The sequence below is a fragment of the Pistacia vera genome, unplaced genomic scaffold (assembly GCF_008641045.1).
Source record: "Pistacia vera cultivar Batoury unplaced genomic scaffold, PisVer_v2 Contig39, whole genome shotgun sequence".
NCBI lineage: Eukaryota > Viridiplantae > Streptophyta > Magnoliopsida > Sapindales > Anacardiaceae > Pistacia > Pistacia vera.
In genome coordinates this window covers 307,342-325,785 of record NW_022196212.1, presented here as the reverse complement: position 1 = coordinate 325,785, position 18,444 = coordinate 307,342, and the positions used below count along the sequence as shown (strand labels likewise).

General features: G+C 34.5%; 1 protein-coding gene across 1 annotated transcript; it reads right to left on the bottom strand.

Moving 5' to 3' along the window:
- Positions 1-1,969: 1,969 nt before the first annotated feature.
- On the bottom strand, positions 1,970-3,598 carry LOC116140991 (ankyrin repeat-containing protein BDA1-like). Its single transcript, XM_031426557.1, has 4 exons — positions 3,288-3,598; positions 2,963-3,254; positions 2,336-2,803; positions 1,970-2,140 (listed from the first exon to the last, which is right to left on the bottom strand). The coding sequence occupies exons 1-4, from the start codon at positions 3,596-3,598 to the stop codon at positions 1,970-1,972; spliced, it is 1,242 nt and encodes a 413-aa protein (XP_031282417.1).
- Positions 3,599-18,444: the final 14,846 nt, after the last annotated feature.

Sequence of the window (18,444 nt, the reverse complement as noted above, 5' to 3'; positions counted from 1 at the left end):
AAAAGCCACCGTATTAAATAACATGAAATTTAAATGATATAAAGACCCCAGAACCATATGCCTTGCTATTTGTTCTGATCGCGCCTTAAAAATCAAGTTGGTGAGTGACCCCAGAAAATTTTTACTGCTGTGGGTTGCATTTGTGGTGTTACTGGTAACAGTACTGTTGTTGTTTGTTGCCTCGTCGCCTTCGTCTTGCCGAAGCCCAAAATAAAGAAACAAATAAACATAAGGTGTGAAGTGGAGGTGACTGTTGCAAGCATGTGAGAAGAAAAATAATTTAAAAGTTGAAGAGAACTTTAATGGCAACTGTTTTCCTGTTTTGGGTTTATCACTTTAAATTTCTATAGAGTAGTTCTATTAGCCAAGCATTTTGAAATTGAAGAATTAAAACTAGAAAAACATTGCTTACAAATAATTAACCTATTGATATAATATAGCTCAATAATACAAATAGCTAATAAGATTATAATAACTGCCAATAAATTAAAGGAAAAGACAACAATATATTAATCTTTTAACTTTGAAAAATAATAAAATATAACTTGAATTAAAAATAAAAAAGCAATTAAAAAATTTACAATTTTAGTTATGTTGCTGGTAACCCGATCAGTCTCAAAGCAAAGCTTCTTACTGCATTAAACTATCTTTTAGTTTTAATTTTTTTTTTTTTTCAACTTTATCGTACTATGGTTTAATTAAGCAAATAAGAATCAAAGTCATAACATAAAAGTGAGTGTCAAAAGCATCAATAAAGAATAAGAAATTAAAAATATTTTTTTTAGTTGAATGTAGGAATGAATTTACAATAATAAAAATTATTAAAAACTGGAACTTCTTTAATTCAATAATAGATCACTTCAATATTTTGATTTTTGGCTGACACTTATATTGCTATTAGTTTGCTAGTTTGAGAATTATTTATTTCTTAATTGTTTGTGGTTGGGATTCTTTCTCAACAGTAACCCATTTTAAAAGTTTATTGTGTTGATGCTTGATTTTGACACCAATTATTTGCACGTGAGAAATGCTAAGTGGGCTTAGAAGTCACACGTGATATGGAAATATTTAGTTGAGTAAAGGGTGAAGAGCAATGTTTAAAGTAGTTCGGATGGTCAAAAGCGAATCTGACGTCTATTGATATTGTATTAATGAAAGTAAGGTCAGGTCGCGTTTAACAAGCTGAGTTACAGCTTAGAGAATACAAGAGATTGAGAGAGAGAGTAAGCTTTTTCTAGAGTGAAATTAGTCAATCCCGCAAATAAGAGAGAATACCTCTATTTATAGTGGGATGAATCAAGGTAATGATTATTAAATCTGCAGGTGGAGTGGATATCGTGCAAATCCTTTTCTGCGTCCCATTGCTCACTTGCCTGAGTGATTTCCTCAACTTGTGCAGAGATTTGACATGTGGACGATTCTCAACCATCCGCTAACCTGGCGTTCACCCACTACACTGACAGGGGCATGCCACTCACGTCATCATGTGACGTGGCCGCGTCTGAATGGTCGCAGAACCTTCCTAAGTTCTGACCACCCCATGTTGATAAGACTTTGCGTCAGCCCTACCTTTTCAGGCATACGATATTGTATAATTACTTTTAGAAGTGTCACATTAGTTTTCGGATCAATCACATGACCAAGATTAGGACCTTTTCATAGATAGCATTCAGCAGGAATTTCCGGACTGTAACATATCTGTATCAATTTCATAGTCTCCGGACGAATCTTGCTGTTTTTAGTTCATAAAATAACATTTCGATGATGTCTCAGAGTTTATAGCTTCAAATAAAATTAGGTAAAGATTCATGTAATTTCCAAGAGATTGAGTTGTGATCCATTAAGTATAAATTTATTAAGAAAATTCAAACCAGGTAACGAGTTCAAACAACGCTGACTGTGACAGCAAAACAAACATATGGCACAAAACAATATAAATTCACCAATATTACTAATTACACAGCTGAGTTCATATCTTAGTTGTTTGAACTTTGAAGCTTCCCAGACTTAATTTCCTCTGCCAGCCTTGAATTGTCAGCTCGTCTTCTTGCCCTTTCATGAGTACTGGAATACAATATGCAGCAAGTGCACTTATTGCAAGCAGAAACATAAGAAAAGTATACTCTGCGTTCGTAAATTCCTGGTAGAAAAGGATTTCCATAGCAGCAAAATAAAACGAACCTACCATCAAACACATCGATGCACTAATGATACTGGAAAATGGGAGGCCCGTTATGAGAATCGAAAGTGAGCACAAAGACGTAAAAAAAGCAAAAAAATTGAGTAGCAAAAACATTATTCGGATGAAAGGCCTCGTCACTATAGCAGAATCTACCCATTGTTTTGATGGCCCTTTACGAAAGATGGTGGTGGTGGTGGTGTTACTGATAGCAGTACTGTTGTTGGCAGGCTGCAGATTGCCGACACCTTTGGATACACCTTGGTATAATTCTCTGGGGGGGCTCGGTGCAGTTTCATAGGTAGCTGTGGTCATCAATAGAGCCACCACAAGTATTACGTTTCGGACTTTAAGAGGAATTGTTTTTATGATTTGGTCACGAAGCCCTAATCTTTTCAGAATGCTTTCGCCAAATGATAAGTCACCACGAAAGTAGTCGACAAGCGATTTTGGAGGTTTATGCTGAGGATGGAGTTGAGATGCTCTTTTAGCTTTAGCACCACGTAGAATTTCCCCAACCTCTGGATTCAGCGAACCTTGGCGATCGTAGAAGATGTCCAGAGCTGTCAAACCTCTACCGTTCTTCCTATTTACTTCCATATATTTGATCAACAGCTTCACCGCCTTTGTTATTGGGGAGATAAGGACAAGTTACAAACTTATATATGTAAAGAAAACGAGAAGGCAAATAGGTTTATATATACTCATGAATCCATCCCACTTAAATTTAATTTGCAAAAAGGATCATTCGCGCAGTTAAAGAGTTATGGACTGGAGGCTTACCTCAGGTTGATTTTCAGATATTGCGGTATGCAACGCATTGTTGCCATCTTCGTCCTCCGAGTACAGTATTGGTTCTCTGTCGAAGCGTCGAAGCCATCCTATCAACACTTTAAAAGCTCTCAAACTTCCGTTTTTGAGGGCCACATGGACGGCATTTTCCCATTTAACTGTCGTTTTTTGGATAGATGATGGACAAACATACAAAAAGTCAGCCAAACTGGATTCATCGTCTATTTCAGCTGCGTAGTGCAAAGGAGTAACCCACCCCTTTGCTGTAACAAGGACAAGCTCCCTGTCATAATGTATCAACCATGTTACAATTTACTGGTAATTCTCCTCCAAATCCAAATCACGAGGACTACGCCGTTGCTGCAGCTTCTTCCCCTCCAAAGCGAAATGAAGAGGGCTACGGCCAAGACGGTCTCGCTTCGAAGCAAATGATGGCTTTAAGTTCACTATTTCCCTGGAGAAATGGACCTTTCCGCAGCTTGCAGCAGTGTGTAAGGGAGTAGTCACAAATGGTATTCGATTAATAAGCTCCAAAACATTTGGATCCTCCGCAAGTATTGAAAATAAAGTATCCACATTTCCTTCCGCGGCAGAATTCTGCAGCCTCTGCAACCTCTCCTCTTCCATGCTGTAGGGGCTATTTTACTATTTTGCTTCAGATTATGGTAGTGGACGTTGCAATTATTTAGTACCAGAATGAGGAAAACATTGTGATATTTATAGAAAACTTAGTCCTCGCTCAAATCAATTGTACAATTAATTAATGTATGCATGTCATATTCAATTAAACATCTACCAATAATATTAATTATAAAAATAAAAGAGAGAACTTTTTTTTTTAGAAGTATATAATTTAAAAAACATTAAATGGTATGACATGTCATGATTGTTCATTCATGTAATTACTAATTTGATTAAAAATAAAGCTTTGACACAACTTCTTAGAAGCCACCTGAAATTAAATGATTTGATGCCAACAAGCAACGCATATAGCGGAAATTATTTCTCCTTATCCAAAGATACGAAGAATTATTTCTGAATACAAGTCTTGTGGCTCCTAATTTATTGCCGCAATCTATATTGCTGCCATGTGGCAACAAGATTTCACCATAAACTGGAACAACTGTAATCGTAACCGGTTTCCAAAAATCAAATAAATAATATTTTAAAATTTTTGTAATTAACAATTTAATTCATTTAATTTAAAAAAATAGAAAATATATGACATTATAATTTAAAATATTCAAGATTGTATATAGGTTATTTTCTTTTTCAATTAAATTTTAATTCAAAATAACAAATTTAAAATTAATTTTCACTTTAATATTTGAGATGAGGAAAATAATTTTATTAATAAAAAATTAAATTATGTATTAATAATGTTGTAAAAGTTTCAAGTGTAGTGTTTTAAGTTTCAAATTTCTAGTTTTTAGAATTAAACTCTTTTCATTTCAAGTGTAATGTAAAAAAATTCATGTTTGATGTTAATAATATCAATCTTACTAATAAAATTTTCATTATGTTAAATGTTTCAAGTAATATATGAAATTAATTTATATGCATTTATTCATTCATTTCATATCACATCAATATGAATATAAAAATTTGTATATAAAATTTATAATCCTAACATTATTCTTTGCATCTTTGAAACTGGGATTATCAATCTAGCCTCAACCCTTCTAAACCGCATTACATAATAACATAAATATCATCCCTTCCAAAAAGTTACTTTTTTTTTTTTTTTTTTTTTTGAAAAGGAATTTAGTTATTAAAAGACAATAAATAATAAACTAAATAAATTAAAAATTAAAAACTTGCAATTGTCAGTGACACGTCTTACGACACTATCAGTTCCATTAGAATCACTCTGAGCCCATTTATCCAAGGATGTTGATGAATTGACCAATTGACATAAAAATTAAAAATTCGTCGTCTACAAAATTTTTTACATAATGCTTTTATACATTACAATGACATTAATTTTTTTTAATAAATTATTATTTTAACCAACTGGTTTCAACATATTTTAAATTCCTATTTCAAGTCTTTCATGGCTTTCTCAAACGTTTTGCACAAGTCTAAGCCTTTTCTAGGGAAAAGAGAAGAAAAATCCAACCCCTTGGACCCGTTTCTGTGACACATTTCACTTAGAAAGTCACAAAAAACTTTATATATAATTATATATTAATCCTGACTCTTGGACACGTTGGTTACTAGATAATTAGAATAACAGTGGTCACTTAATCTCATCTAGGGGTGTTTAACGAACCGTGCTGCTTGTGAGCCGGCTCAGTTCAACTTGAGTTTGGCTCGTTAACAACTCGATTCGTCTAATAATGAGTCGACTTGGCTCGGCTCGTGAGACAAAACTAGCCGAGTTCGAGTCATGCGCGGCTCGGCTCGTTAGGCTCGAATAACTGGGGGCTTTTTTGAGGTATTCTGAAGTAATGAGATTGACTTGAAAAATATGCAACAAAGTTTTAAAAATTAACAAAATAGTCCCTGTTATTAAAATCTCCAAATCGTAGATTTTCAGCGACTGAAATTGTGTCGTAAAAGTTATCCCCAGTGGTGATTTTTGTCGCTATCATTAGGACAACTCCCAGTCGGAATTTCGTCGGTTTTCGTCATCAGATTCTTCCACCGTGTTGTTCATCGGATTTTTATCGCGTTTGGAAGGTCGCTGCGATTTTTCTGTTCGCCGTGAAACAGATCTAGGAGGCAAAAAAAAAAAAGAAAAAGAAAGAGCTTCGCTTGGTGGGCCTTCCTACGCTGACAAATGCCTCCTTTCTCTTCTCTAAAGTCTACAATATTCAGAGTTTCAGACCTGCCGCCTACATGCTGCCAGGAAATTTATGAAAAAAAAAAAAAAAAGAATTTTGAAAAAAAAAAACTGAATTTTTGGAGGTTGACTCGCGAGCCGGCTCGAAATCGGCTCACGAGTCGGCTCGAAATATGCTTAAATTTCTTTCAAGCCAAGCTGAGCCATAAACTCTAAGACTCAGCTCGGCTCGATATTTAATCTCTTTTCACGAGCCGAGCTCATTAAGCCGAATAATTATATAGGTTGGTATACTTTGCAAAAATTACTGGTACCAATTATTTAAGTGATCTATAAAAGAAGCAAATTATAATTATTGTTATCTACAAAAAAAATAAATTAGATATAATTATTTAACATATTTTTGTATTATTTTTTCTTCGAAACAACTGTTTAGATTACATTCTTAAATTCAAAATCCAAATTTTCGGCTTCTCAAGATATATACACTAGTCGTGCCCTGTTAATTAAGTCAGGTTGGTCTACAATCATATAAATATTAAAAGAGAAAAGGATTAAATCTTTTTCACATTGATAATTATCACTCCTTTTTCTCTTTTTACCAAAATCATCTCTCTTTCTCTCTTTCTTTTCCCTAATTTCTCCGATCCAAACAACTTTAGTAATTTTATAATTAATAAAATAAGCTATTACTTTTTGTTTTTCTTCACTAACCTCTCCACCTAAGTCTTTCTTTCTTCTCTCTGATTAATTTCTCCAAAATAACAGTTAAGCGAGGCTAGTTAGTCTACTACAATTTTATAATAAAAGAAAAAGATTTTATACAGTTTCTTTTTCTCCTTTTTCCAAGTGATCTATCTTTCTCTCTTCCTTTTTCCTTAATTTCTATAATCCATGCAACAAACCCAATTCCTTGCCCTTCTCTTTCACATACCTAATATACTTTATTAATTGTATAATAAAGTAAGCTCCTGCTTTTTTATTTTCCTTACACTTTTCTCTCCACTTTCCAGGGGACTTCGTCTCATTCTTTTCCTAAATCTTTCTTTCTTATCGCGTCCTTATTTCTCCAATAATAATAGAACTCGAATAATCAAACAACATATCTAATTTCAAATAATCTCTTCTCTTTAGCATTTGTTTTCTTGTTTAACTATTCATACGCTTAAATATAAACTAAAACATCTAAAAATTAATGTTTACATATATGTCTTAGTATTTTATACGATAAAATTATACACTTGGCGATAACAATAACAGGAGGCAATGACTCCTCCACCAAATGCTTTAAAATTTGTTATAACAATTTAACTTTTGGAATATGCTTTGAACTAATTAGTATAATTAGCTTGTATATGTAGCATTACTCATAATTAAAACCTGAGTTAAGTACTTTCCCACTTCATTTTCTCTACAAAGACAATTTCTGGCCATTGAGATTATCTAAAAGCTCCTTCATGATATAGGTTGGTATACTTTCCAAAAATTATTGGTACCAATTATTTAAGTGATCTATAAAAGAAGCAAATTATAATCACTGCTATCTACAAAAAGAATAAATTAAATACAATTATTTAACATATTTTTGTATTATTTTTTCTTCGAAACAACTGTTTACATTGCATTCTTAAATTCAAGATACAAAATTTTCAATTTTCAAGATATATACACTAGTCGTGCGCTGTTAATTAAGTCAAGTTGGTCTACTATCATATTAAAATTAAAAGAGAAAAGGATTAAATCTTTTTCACATTGATAATTATCACTCCTTTTTCTCTTTTTAACAAATTCATCTTTCTTTCTCTCTTTCTTTTCCTTAATTTCCCCGGTCCAAACAACTTCAGTAATTTTATAATTAATAAAATAAGCTATTGCTTTTTGTTTTTCTTCACTAACCTCTCCACTTTCCAGGGGACTACTCATTTACTTCTAAGTCTTTCTTTCTTCTGTCTGATTAATTTCTCCAAAATAACAGTTAAGCGAGGCTAGCTAGTTAGTCTACTACAATTTTATAATAAAAGAAAAAGATTTTATACAGTTTCTTTTTTCTCTTTGTTCCAAGGGATTACTCTTTCTCTCTTCCTTTTTCCTTAAATTCTGTAATCCATGCAACAAACTCAATTCCTTGTAGAAACCATGTCGTGGCAAACGCGGAATAATAACAAAAAAATTCTTGCCATGGAACGATTCCATTACCCAAGATCACGATTCAAATTGAATAATCAACATATAAAACCATACAAGATTATGTGATTTGCCTCCGTTGGTGGCTCCTCCTCTGGATCTTTCAAACTAGTTGCTATCCAATGTAGGATTGAGCCATAGATATTCACACGAAGGCAGGCTCGAGATCACCCTACGATTGACTACTAAATCAATCAGAGGACTTAAGTGAAGGTGGCGGTAATTTGTTTGAGAAAAACTCACAAGGTGGCTAGGGTTTGACGTGAATGGGAGAGTTAATTTTGCTATTCAATTTGCAAAATTAACTTTTTAGGAATTGCTCTATTAAATCAAAACCTAATGACCCTTTATATAGGCAATCCCAAATAAGAATCTAATAAGAATTGTGAATCCTTAATTTCTATTTGGATTGGATTATAATTCTTTTAATTTCTATTTGAGTTGGATTACAATCCTTGATATAGGAGATTAGAATATCTCTTAAAGATATTCTCCTAAAGTATGAATCCTAATTAAATAAATATTCTTATTTATTTAATTCCTATATAAATACACATTCTAATTAAATAAATATTACTATTTATTTATATTTATATTTTTTTTATTTAATACATATATGGGTTTTAATATATATATTTAATTAAATTAAATATATATTCTCCATATTAATTAAAATTAATGTGATTCCAATTTTGATAAAAATTCTCCCAATAAATTGGATATTGGCATCAACCCCTTAGCAAAATTACCAAAGTGCCCTTTTCACCCATAATGACGAAAATGCCAAATTTTCAAAATACCCTTTTCGGCCCAAGGACAAGATTGTCCTTACATTTCCATTCTCACTTAACTACCTTCTATGTGTGTGACCCGAAGGCTTTTCACTTTGCCGGTAGTGTCCCGATAACTAATTAAGCATCAAACAATTAGTGTTTTCGTACACCAATCAAGATTGGCCTCTAGCAAGGCATCATGATTTCCCCGGTAAGTAAAGAATCAGCGATTTAGGCTTACCTTGTCTTCGGTATGTTTACCGTGCAATTCGATATGTTTCATCATCTTTTATCTCATCAAGGTTTGAGGTACAGAAATAGTGTCTACCTCAAAAGCTACCTTGACATGTTCTATATTTGGTTCTTGAATCTAACGACTATAAAACTGGATTCGAGCACCAACTCGATTCCACCGTGGCCACGGATTTAAGGTCGTAGTTCTTTAACCAAATATCTTGTTGAGATAAGATCTCCTGTAACCAATTTGATGGCTTCTTCTACCACTTTTCAACTCACATTATGCCCTTGGAAAAACACCCAATAAACAATTAAGTGTCTTAACAAACAATCAACTACAAAACAAGAGAAAATTTTGCATGAGGAATTTAATTGAACATAACATATATGTGGTTCACCTAATTGGGTTATATGCATGGAGGTAGTATTGGGAAAATTTAACTATGAAACCAAATGAGTAAAATGTTTACAAATCACTCAACTCTGATTTCAAGTCTCTCTCTCAAACAATCTATGGAGGATCCTTAAAGCTCTTCCTTGTGTTGTCACTCTTATGAGAATGGGTTACTTGAGCCGCAATTCTCACTCACTTGTCTCACATACTAACTCTAATGTCACTTACTCTTTTTTTTTTTTTTTTTAGTCTCTTAAGACCCTAATGTTAACGGCTAGGTAAGCCTCTAGTGGTTACCCCTTATTAGTAATTGTGGAGATTTGAACTCAAGATCTCTTGAATAATACACCCAAAAGTCTCAAGCCAAACACCAAACTACCTAGAGGTAGTTAAATGTCACTCTTACTCTCTATGGCTAAAAATTACATTTATATAGTAATTGAGACGCTTCCATCTTACACCTCATGATTACACTTCAGTTTGGCCCAAAATCCTCAAAATTATGTTTATTACGGCGAACTTGGACTCACTGTAGGCAAATTGACATTTGCTATAGCGAACTAAAATTTGTTATAAAAATTTAGCTTGTGGAATTTTAGAGTAAATATTTTCTCTACAGTAACTGGATTCGCTATAGCAAAATTGGATTTGCTGTAGCGAATCTGCTTTTTGGCTAAATTGTTCCCGATTCCACTTAACATTGTTGGTAAAAAGGGATGCAGATGCGAAACTGAAAAAGAGTAGGAGCTCTTCAATATTTGTCAAAGTGTCGTTGTTTTTGTCTTTGTATCAAATAAGCTCAGCTTCTACTAAGTAGACTAAGCTGAGTTCTAACTGTTGTATAAAAGGGAAGAAGATATTCATGTATTCTATTTAGTTAGACATTCAGTTACAATAACAAGAAATCTGAAATCATTTCTTGATTAGCTTTGTGTCTTTCTTGTTTTCTTGAACTATTTTCAGTTTATTTACATGGTATCAGATCACTGACTCACGCCAATGCTACCGATCTTGATTCTTCAAAGATGCTTAACAACACAGGAAGAACAATGCCTGAAGTGCAGAATCAAACCACCACAACACTTGCCGCAAGCTTGCAAACGATCAATCCCAAATTGACGAGGAATAATTACCTATTCTGGAGCTCACAAGTCCTCTCTGCTGTTGGCTCACACGATTTGGAGGACCACTTATTAGGTAGTGTTCCTTGTCCTCCCCCAATTTTAGTTTCTAATTCTGATATTACGAATGAGCTACGTCAAAATAGAGCTAGTAGTGCTATTGGTGAAAGCCTTAATCCAGCTTTTGTCTTGCGGAAATGAACAGATAAGCTTATAATAAGCTGGTTATTAGCTTTAATTTCAGAGTGCATGTTTGGGTCTTTATCTAAGTGTAGATCTTCTAATGAAATTTGGTTAGCTTTAGAGAATGAATTCGTTACAGATTCAAAAGTTAGGGTTTTGCATCTAAAAAATCTTTTGCAAACCACACATAAAAGGGATCTAAGTATTGGAGAGTATGTAAAGAAAATGAAAGATATTTCGGAGAGTCCGGCTGCTAGTGGATTAGTTGTGTCTGATGAAGATCTGTTACAATATGTACTGGATGGATTGGGTCCTGAATATGATGTTGCGGTAGTGACACTCACATCTAGATTGGAGTCCAAGATTGATATTGTTTCATTGCAAGAAGCCCAATTTATGTTGCAAAAGTATGAACTAAGGCTAGAAAAGTTCAATTTTGTAGACCTTTGTAACTCCTCAGCACATGTAGCTTCAGTTCATAACCCAGGATGTTACAATGTCTCTAATGGGAATAATCAGTCCAGTCATAGTGCAGTAAAAATCTCTGAAACAATCAGTCCAGTAATGTTCCTTCATTGATATCCCTGGGGAATCCACATTGTCCACAAACATATATCAGTCCTCAATCTGACTCAAATTCGTCTAAGCCTTTTCAACAATATACCTTTTCCAATCAACCTTCCCAATCATTCCTACCTTATGTAGCCCCCAACACATATGGACCAAGACCTATTGTCTATGGAAGAGGCAGAGGTTGAGGCACTAGCAGAGGGAGAATTATATGCCAAGTCTGCAATAAGGCAGGGCATTCTGCTATCCAATGCTATCATAGGTTCAATTCCACCTATAATGGTCATCCACCCTTTAATGTTCCCTCACAACAGAGTGCTTTTTCTGGACATCAGAATGCTTATTCTGGAAACCTATAGTACCATAATTCCTAGTACATTGGTCCTCCCAATATTGTCCTACAGAAGAATGTCTTTTTTTATCATCAACATTATTCTAGCTCCGAGTATACTGATGTGAATACTAGTACAGATAGCACATTTCAGAATCCTACCTACACTCACTTTGGTTTGTCCAATACCAATTATAATCATTTTGGAAATTTCAATTCTCCTACCTTTGGAGTCCTTAGTCAACAGCTATCAGGACCTAGTCAAGCTCACTTGGTCCAAACTGGGTCAAGACCAACTGTTTTTCCTAGCATCAATTTAGCACCTTCACAGTCTGGAGCTACTCATCTTAGTTCAATAGTGTTTCACACTCAGCAAGTCCATCCTACAGCCTCACATTTTACACCCACAGACCATGCCTGTTACTTGGATTCTGGTGGAATAGGCCATGTTACCTCCAACTTGAACAACCTGAATATTTGCAAGAACTATGATGGTAAGGAACATCTACAAGTAGGCAACGGTGAGTATCTCCCCATTTCCCATATAGGTAACTCTATTTTTCCCAGTAACTTTCATTCCAAATGTTTGCATTTGAATAATATCCTTTGTGTACCCAAAATCATTAAGAATCTCCTTAGTATCTCTAGGTTTACAAAAGAGAATAAGGTGATTATAGAGTTTGATGCTAATTGATGTATTGTAAAGGACAAAGCCATAAGAGCCATGTTGTTGCGAGGGGGACTTAAAGGAGGTCTTTATCAGCTGGATATTCCATACAGACCTTGCAATTCCTCTGCTTTGTTAGTGTCTACCTCCTGTCCATTCCAAAATTTTACTACCAATGCACAAATGGTGCTACCTACTGCTGATTTTTCTACTACTCTTCTATATCTCTTTGTACCATAATTCCAGCAGTTCCAGTGTCAAGTAGTCCTAGTGATAGTATATTTTATAATTTTTCTGTTGACAATAAGTCACTTCCTTTTATATCAAGTTTGGAGAGCAACTAACCTGTTTTTGCTCTGCACATTGAGAAGGACACATTTGCTTCTATATTGGATAATGAAAATAAAACACCTCGTTCTAAAACATCTGATTCAGTGATTTCAAATAAAAATATTGATTGTGTTCAAAGTCCAAATTCTGCTGATGTATGCACTCCTAACATTTCAAAAATTAGTCTTGAATGTACTCCCATTTTAGATTCTGACATTTACAAACATGTTGTTTCAACTACTAATCTTGATTGCATTCATAATAATCTGGATTGTATAACAAAAACCTATTGTTTAAGTGTAAGTAAGCAACCTCATCAGTACACAATTTGGTACAAGAGGTTAGGACACCCTCATGCTCATGTACTTCAACAAATTTTATCTACTTTTCCTAAAACTGCATCACTGTCTCATCTTCACAAATTGTCTCCACCAGCTTTCTAAATCCCATGCACTTGAACTTCTAGCCTTGGTACATAGTGATGTGTAGGGACTAGCCCCTGTCTCTTCAATAGAGGGTTTTAAATATTATGTTTAGTTCCTAGATGACTTTAGTAGATTCACTTGGTTGTTTGCACTTAGGACAAAGGCTGAGGTTAAGTCAATTTTTATTAAGTTTCATCACCTTGCTGAATAGCAATTCAACACTAAATTAAAGTGCCTTCAAACTGATCAAGGGGGAGAGTATAAAGCCCTTCTTCCTTATCTCCAAGATAATGGTATACAAATTAGGTTCTCTTGTGCTCATGTTCACCAGCAAAATGGTAGAAGTGAGCACAAACATAGACATATAGTTGAAATGGGTTTTACCTTACTTGCACATGTATCCATGCCTTTAAAATATTAGTGGTTAGCCTTTGAAACAATAGTTTTTCTCATTAACGGAATGCTTACTGATGTACTTTAGAATAACACACCCTATTTTAAACTTTTCAAGCAAATTCCTTCTTATGATAGTCGTCGAGTATTTGGTTGTGCTTGCTTTCCTTTTCTTCGTAATTTTAATAGTCACAAATTTGATTTCCATTCTTCTAAATGTGTGTTTGTCGGTTATAGTTTGCTACACAAAGGATACAAGTGTCTAAGAGCTGATGGAAAATTTTTTATTTCCCCTAGTGTTAAGTTCAACGAAATTGAGTTCCCTTTTTTAGATAACAGGTTTGAAAACACTACTGGTGTATTTGGTCATAATTCTGATTCTTTGGTTAGCCCCTCTATTACAAGTTCTTCCAACTTTCCATGTGTTATTATTCATAATCCCTGTTCTCTAGCTGATTATGCTCCTTTTCCAACAACTGGTCTTCAACCTTAGTCCTCTTTACATAATACAGCAGTTAGTCATCCCTCTGCTTCACTGCCTCAGTCTCATGCACATCCCACAATAGTAGCCCCAAATATCTCCTCACCAGCCTTACAGTCCTCCAAACCTTTATCACAGACTACCTCATATCCCACTACAGCAGTCCCAAATACCTTCTCATCAACCTTACATACTACCTTAGGTTTACCAAATTTACATACTACCTATTCCTCTCCAAATTCAACTTCATTAGTTAGTTCCCAATCAGTTTCTAATCTACCTATTATCCCTTCCAACTGTCCCTCACCCAATTGCACACTTGAAGTTGATCTAAATCCATCAAAGTTCACAAATATTTAGCTCAGATCTACTATTAATAATCACCCCATGATCACAAGAGCCAAGTCAGCATCTGGTTTCTTTGCCGAAAGTGATAATGCCTTACTTCATACTGCTTATCTTACACAAAGTCAGCCTGTTATAGAACCAGAACCACTAACAGTTGCTAAAGCTTTAACTACCACTGCTTGGAGAGAAGCCATGAAAATAGAATTTGATGCACTTGTTCACAATAACACCTGGACCCTTGTGTCTCTTACAGTTGATATGAATATTGTGGGAAATAAATGGGTCTTTCGCACTAAATTTCATGCAGATGGCACCCTACAAAGGTATAAAGCTCGTTTAGTTGCTAAGGGTTTTCAACAAACACCTGGCTTGGACTATTTTGAAACCTTTTGTCCAGTCATCAAACCCTTTACTATCATAATTATTCTAACCCTAGCCGTTACAAACTCTTAGGATGTCTAACAAATTGATGTAAATAATGCATTTCTGAATGGCACCTTGAATGAGACAGTTTATGTGAAGCAACCTATAAGGTTTGAATTAGGTACTCAGCCCTCTTTTGTGTGTAAATTGAATAAAACCTTGTGTGGACTTAAATAGGCTCCTAGACCTGGTTTGACAAGCTTAAAAATGCTCTTCAAGCCAAAGGGTTCAGAAATTCAATTTCTGACTCTAGCTTTTTTAGTCTCAAATTGGATATTGGTTTTATCTATGTGTTTGGTTTATGTGGATGATATACTTCTCACAGGGTCATATTCAGCCTATATCACTCATTTGGTTAGGAGTTAAATGATCAATTTGCACTCAAAACCTTGGGCTCTCTCATGTATTTTTTAGGAGTGGAAGCAACTGGATCCTCTACTAGAATTCACCTCAAACAGTCTAAATATACATCAAATTTACTTCTTAAGACAAAAAATGTTTGAAGCCAATCCTTGCTCCACGCCCATGGTAGTTGGTACAAAGCTTAGTCGTAATGACAGTGAACTGTTTGAGAATCCTAGCCTCTACCAAAGTAACATAGGTGCATTGTAATATCTCACCCTTACTCGACCTGATATCAGCTTCCCAGTTAATAAACTCGGTCAATTTTTACAAGTCCCTTCTAAGTTGCATTGGCAGGCTGGCAAACAGGTACTTAGATACATAAAAGGTACTCTGAATTTTGGGTTACAAATAAAACCAGCGAGCTCATTACATGTAGAGTGTTATGCTGATGCTGATTGGGGAAGCAATGTCGAAGATAGACGATCTACTAGTGGATATTGTGTTTATTTGGGTCCTAACTTGATCCAATAGAGTTTTAGAAAACAGAAAGTAGTAGCCTTGTCTTCTGCAGAGGCTGAATATAGAGCTTTGGCACAAACTGAACAAAAACTGCTTGGTTACAAAGTATGTTCACTTAGTTGGGAATCAATTTATACTCAACCCCGGTCATTTGGTGTGACAATGTTAGTGTAGGTGCGTTGGCTTCCAATCCTGTTTTTCATGCCCGAACTAAGCATATAGAAATAGACGCTCACTACATCCGAGAGCAAGTTCTAGCAAAAAACCTTGTTGTTCAATATATGCCTTCAAAACTTCAGATTGTTGATCTACTAACCAAACCCTTGTCTGTTGCTCAATTTTCTGAATTGCGCCAAAAACTGACTGTTGTTGTTCTTACTGACACTGCTGATTAGAGAGACCTTCTATGTTTCATTTTAGCAGACCTATTATTATGTTTATTTTTGTCATAAGAAGATTTTTGGCAGAGCTGCATATTAGAATTTTTTTTTGGTTCAGGATGTGCTTTGATGATCTGAGATGTAATAGTTTTGAGAAATACACTATGTTGCAGAGAAAAATTTGTTGATTGCAATACACTGTGTTACAGAGATGTGTTGCAATACATACTTTGTTGATGGTTGATTGTTGGGTTAGGAATACATTACTGATTTTTTGTGCTATAGAATAGAAGTGTTCAGGACTTTGCATTATATTGTAGAGCAGAAGTTTTTCAGGAACTACTTTGCAATATGTTGTAGAGCAGTAGTATTCAAGAAGGTTTTTTTTTTTTTTTTTTTTTTTTTTTTTTTTTTTTTTTATTGGATGTGTAGTTTCTGAGTAGAGTTGGGCATTTGGGACCGGGCCCAAAAGCCCAGCTCCAAAAACTGGTCCTAGGAGGTCTGGTCCCAAACGGGACAAGCCTAAGGAGGAGGGCCCTCCTCCAAGGCCCGGGCCTGGGCCCAAATTTTTTTACCTTTTATCATTTTAGTCCTTTGTAAATTACATTAAACCCCCTAAAATAGTATAAATTATAAGGACTAAAATAAAATTTACAAAATTATTTAAAAAAAAAAAAAAAAAAATTAACCGTTGGCAGCCAACGGTTATAAAATTTTTTATAACCGTTGGCTGCCAACTGTCAACTGACACCAAGGTTATATTTATTCCCCCCCCCCTACAACTACACTATGAATAACACTAAAACCTTTAATTTTTTTTCACACGAATCAATCTCATTCTTCATTCTCTAATCTCTACTCCAAATCTCCAATCAATTTCTCATTCAATTTATTATTAAATTTATTATATTATTCAAATTTTTTCTATTTTTCAATATCATCATAATTTATTTATATAATTTCTTTTCATTTTAATTTATATATTTTATCATAAATTTATAATGTCTTCCCCAAATGAGTTTTACGTTCCATCCACCGAAGAAATTGAAGCCTTTAATCCATTTTCACCATTTCCTCCAGAGGATGCAGCTGTAATTCCACAACCACATTCGGTCAGGACGAGGTGTAGCCAAACACATGTGAACTGCGAGTCAATGGGCACGGACATAGCCAACCCCCCGACTGTCAAAGAGGGTCGTGTCCGATGTCTGGCGATACTTCACCAAATCAAAACGGCCAAGACAAGAGCAAATGGGAGGGGGAAGAATCATGTGGATATGTAATTTATGTGGAACCATTATGGGCTGAGAGGGGACTCGACATTGCGACGACATGTAGAGAAGAAGCATCCCCAAATAAAGGCATCTTAAGCGGATCAGGTAGACAAATTCAAACTCAACTTAATTTTAATCCACAATCCACAATCCTCAACTCTTTCAACATGGCAATACAATACACATGGTGCATGAGAGGAAATAAAAAGATAATAGTTGCTACGGACTCTCCCATTTGTTTATCTGAAAATCCTTTTTTGTTAATATGGTTAAAATGCATTTTGTCAGCATATACCCCTGTTAGTAGAACTACAAGTAGAAGAGATATCTAAAACTTTATAACAAAATAAATAATAAACTAAAAACGAATTTCAAAATTTTAGGATATATCTATTGAACTTACATCAGCATATGAGCTTGTAGATCAAAAACCGATTTTTAACTGCTACAGTACATTTCTTAGATCATAATTGAGGTTTACAACAAAAATTGATAGGTTTTAAACCAATATGAAAAACATAGGGCTGAAACTATTATTTTTACATCTTGATGTTTTGCAAGAATATTATTAACTGATAGAGTTGTAGTGCTAACGCTTGATAATGCAGCTGTAACACCGCGGCAATACTTTATTTGAAAAGAAATTGGATCCGTTGGTGAAGACAAATTTTATCACCAGAGATGTGTGTTCACACATCAATTAATAGTTAAAGCAGGTTTAGATGCTATACATTCAAAGATGGAGAGGGTGCGTAGAGCTATCGGATTATCGTCGGCGGTAGCAATAAAAGATAGCAGGAGTATGTCAAATATTGTAAGCAAGAGGACCCACTAGTTCGACCTTTGAAGTTATGTACAGACATGCCTATCCGTTGGAACTCACCTACTTGATGTTGGAAAAAGCTTTGCCAACCGCGAAACAAATTACAGATTTTGTCAACCGGAAGAACTATCCAAAGGAAGTTGTCAACTATAAGATAAGTGGTTTGTGAACTTTTTTATTCATTTCTTAAAATTTTTTATGATGCTACTAATACATAAGTGGTATTATTATCCAACTACTAATTTAGTGTTAGATATTTTAGTTCAAATTGCTAAAACTTTTGATCAATATAGATATGATAACATTTTAGTGAAATATTTCAAGTATGGAAGAAAAATATAAGAGATATTGGTTAGATATTCCATTCTTATAGGATTAGGCCTTTTTCTAGATCCTAGGTTTAAATTATCCGTAGTTAACGGTGTAATTACTGAGTTAGGCCATTATTTAGGACATGATTATACGTCTTATTGACTGACTTTAAACA

Coding starts and splice junctions, on each gene's coding strand:
- LOC116140991 (XM_031426557.1), bottom strand. CDS start 3,598: ATGGAAGAGGAGAGGTTGCAGAGGCTGCAGAATTCTGCCGCGGAAGGA. Junction 3,255..3,287: donor GATTTGGAGGAGAATTACCA/GTAAATTGTAAC, acceptor ACATTATGACAG/GGAGCTTGTCCTTGTTACAG. Junction 2,804..2,962: donor TATCTGAAAATCAACCTGAG/GTAAGCCTCCAG, acceptor CCAATAACAAAG/GCGGTGAAGCTGTTGATCAA.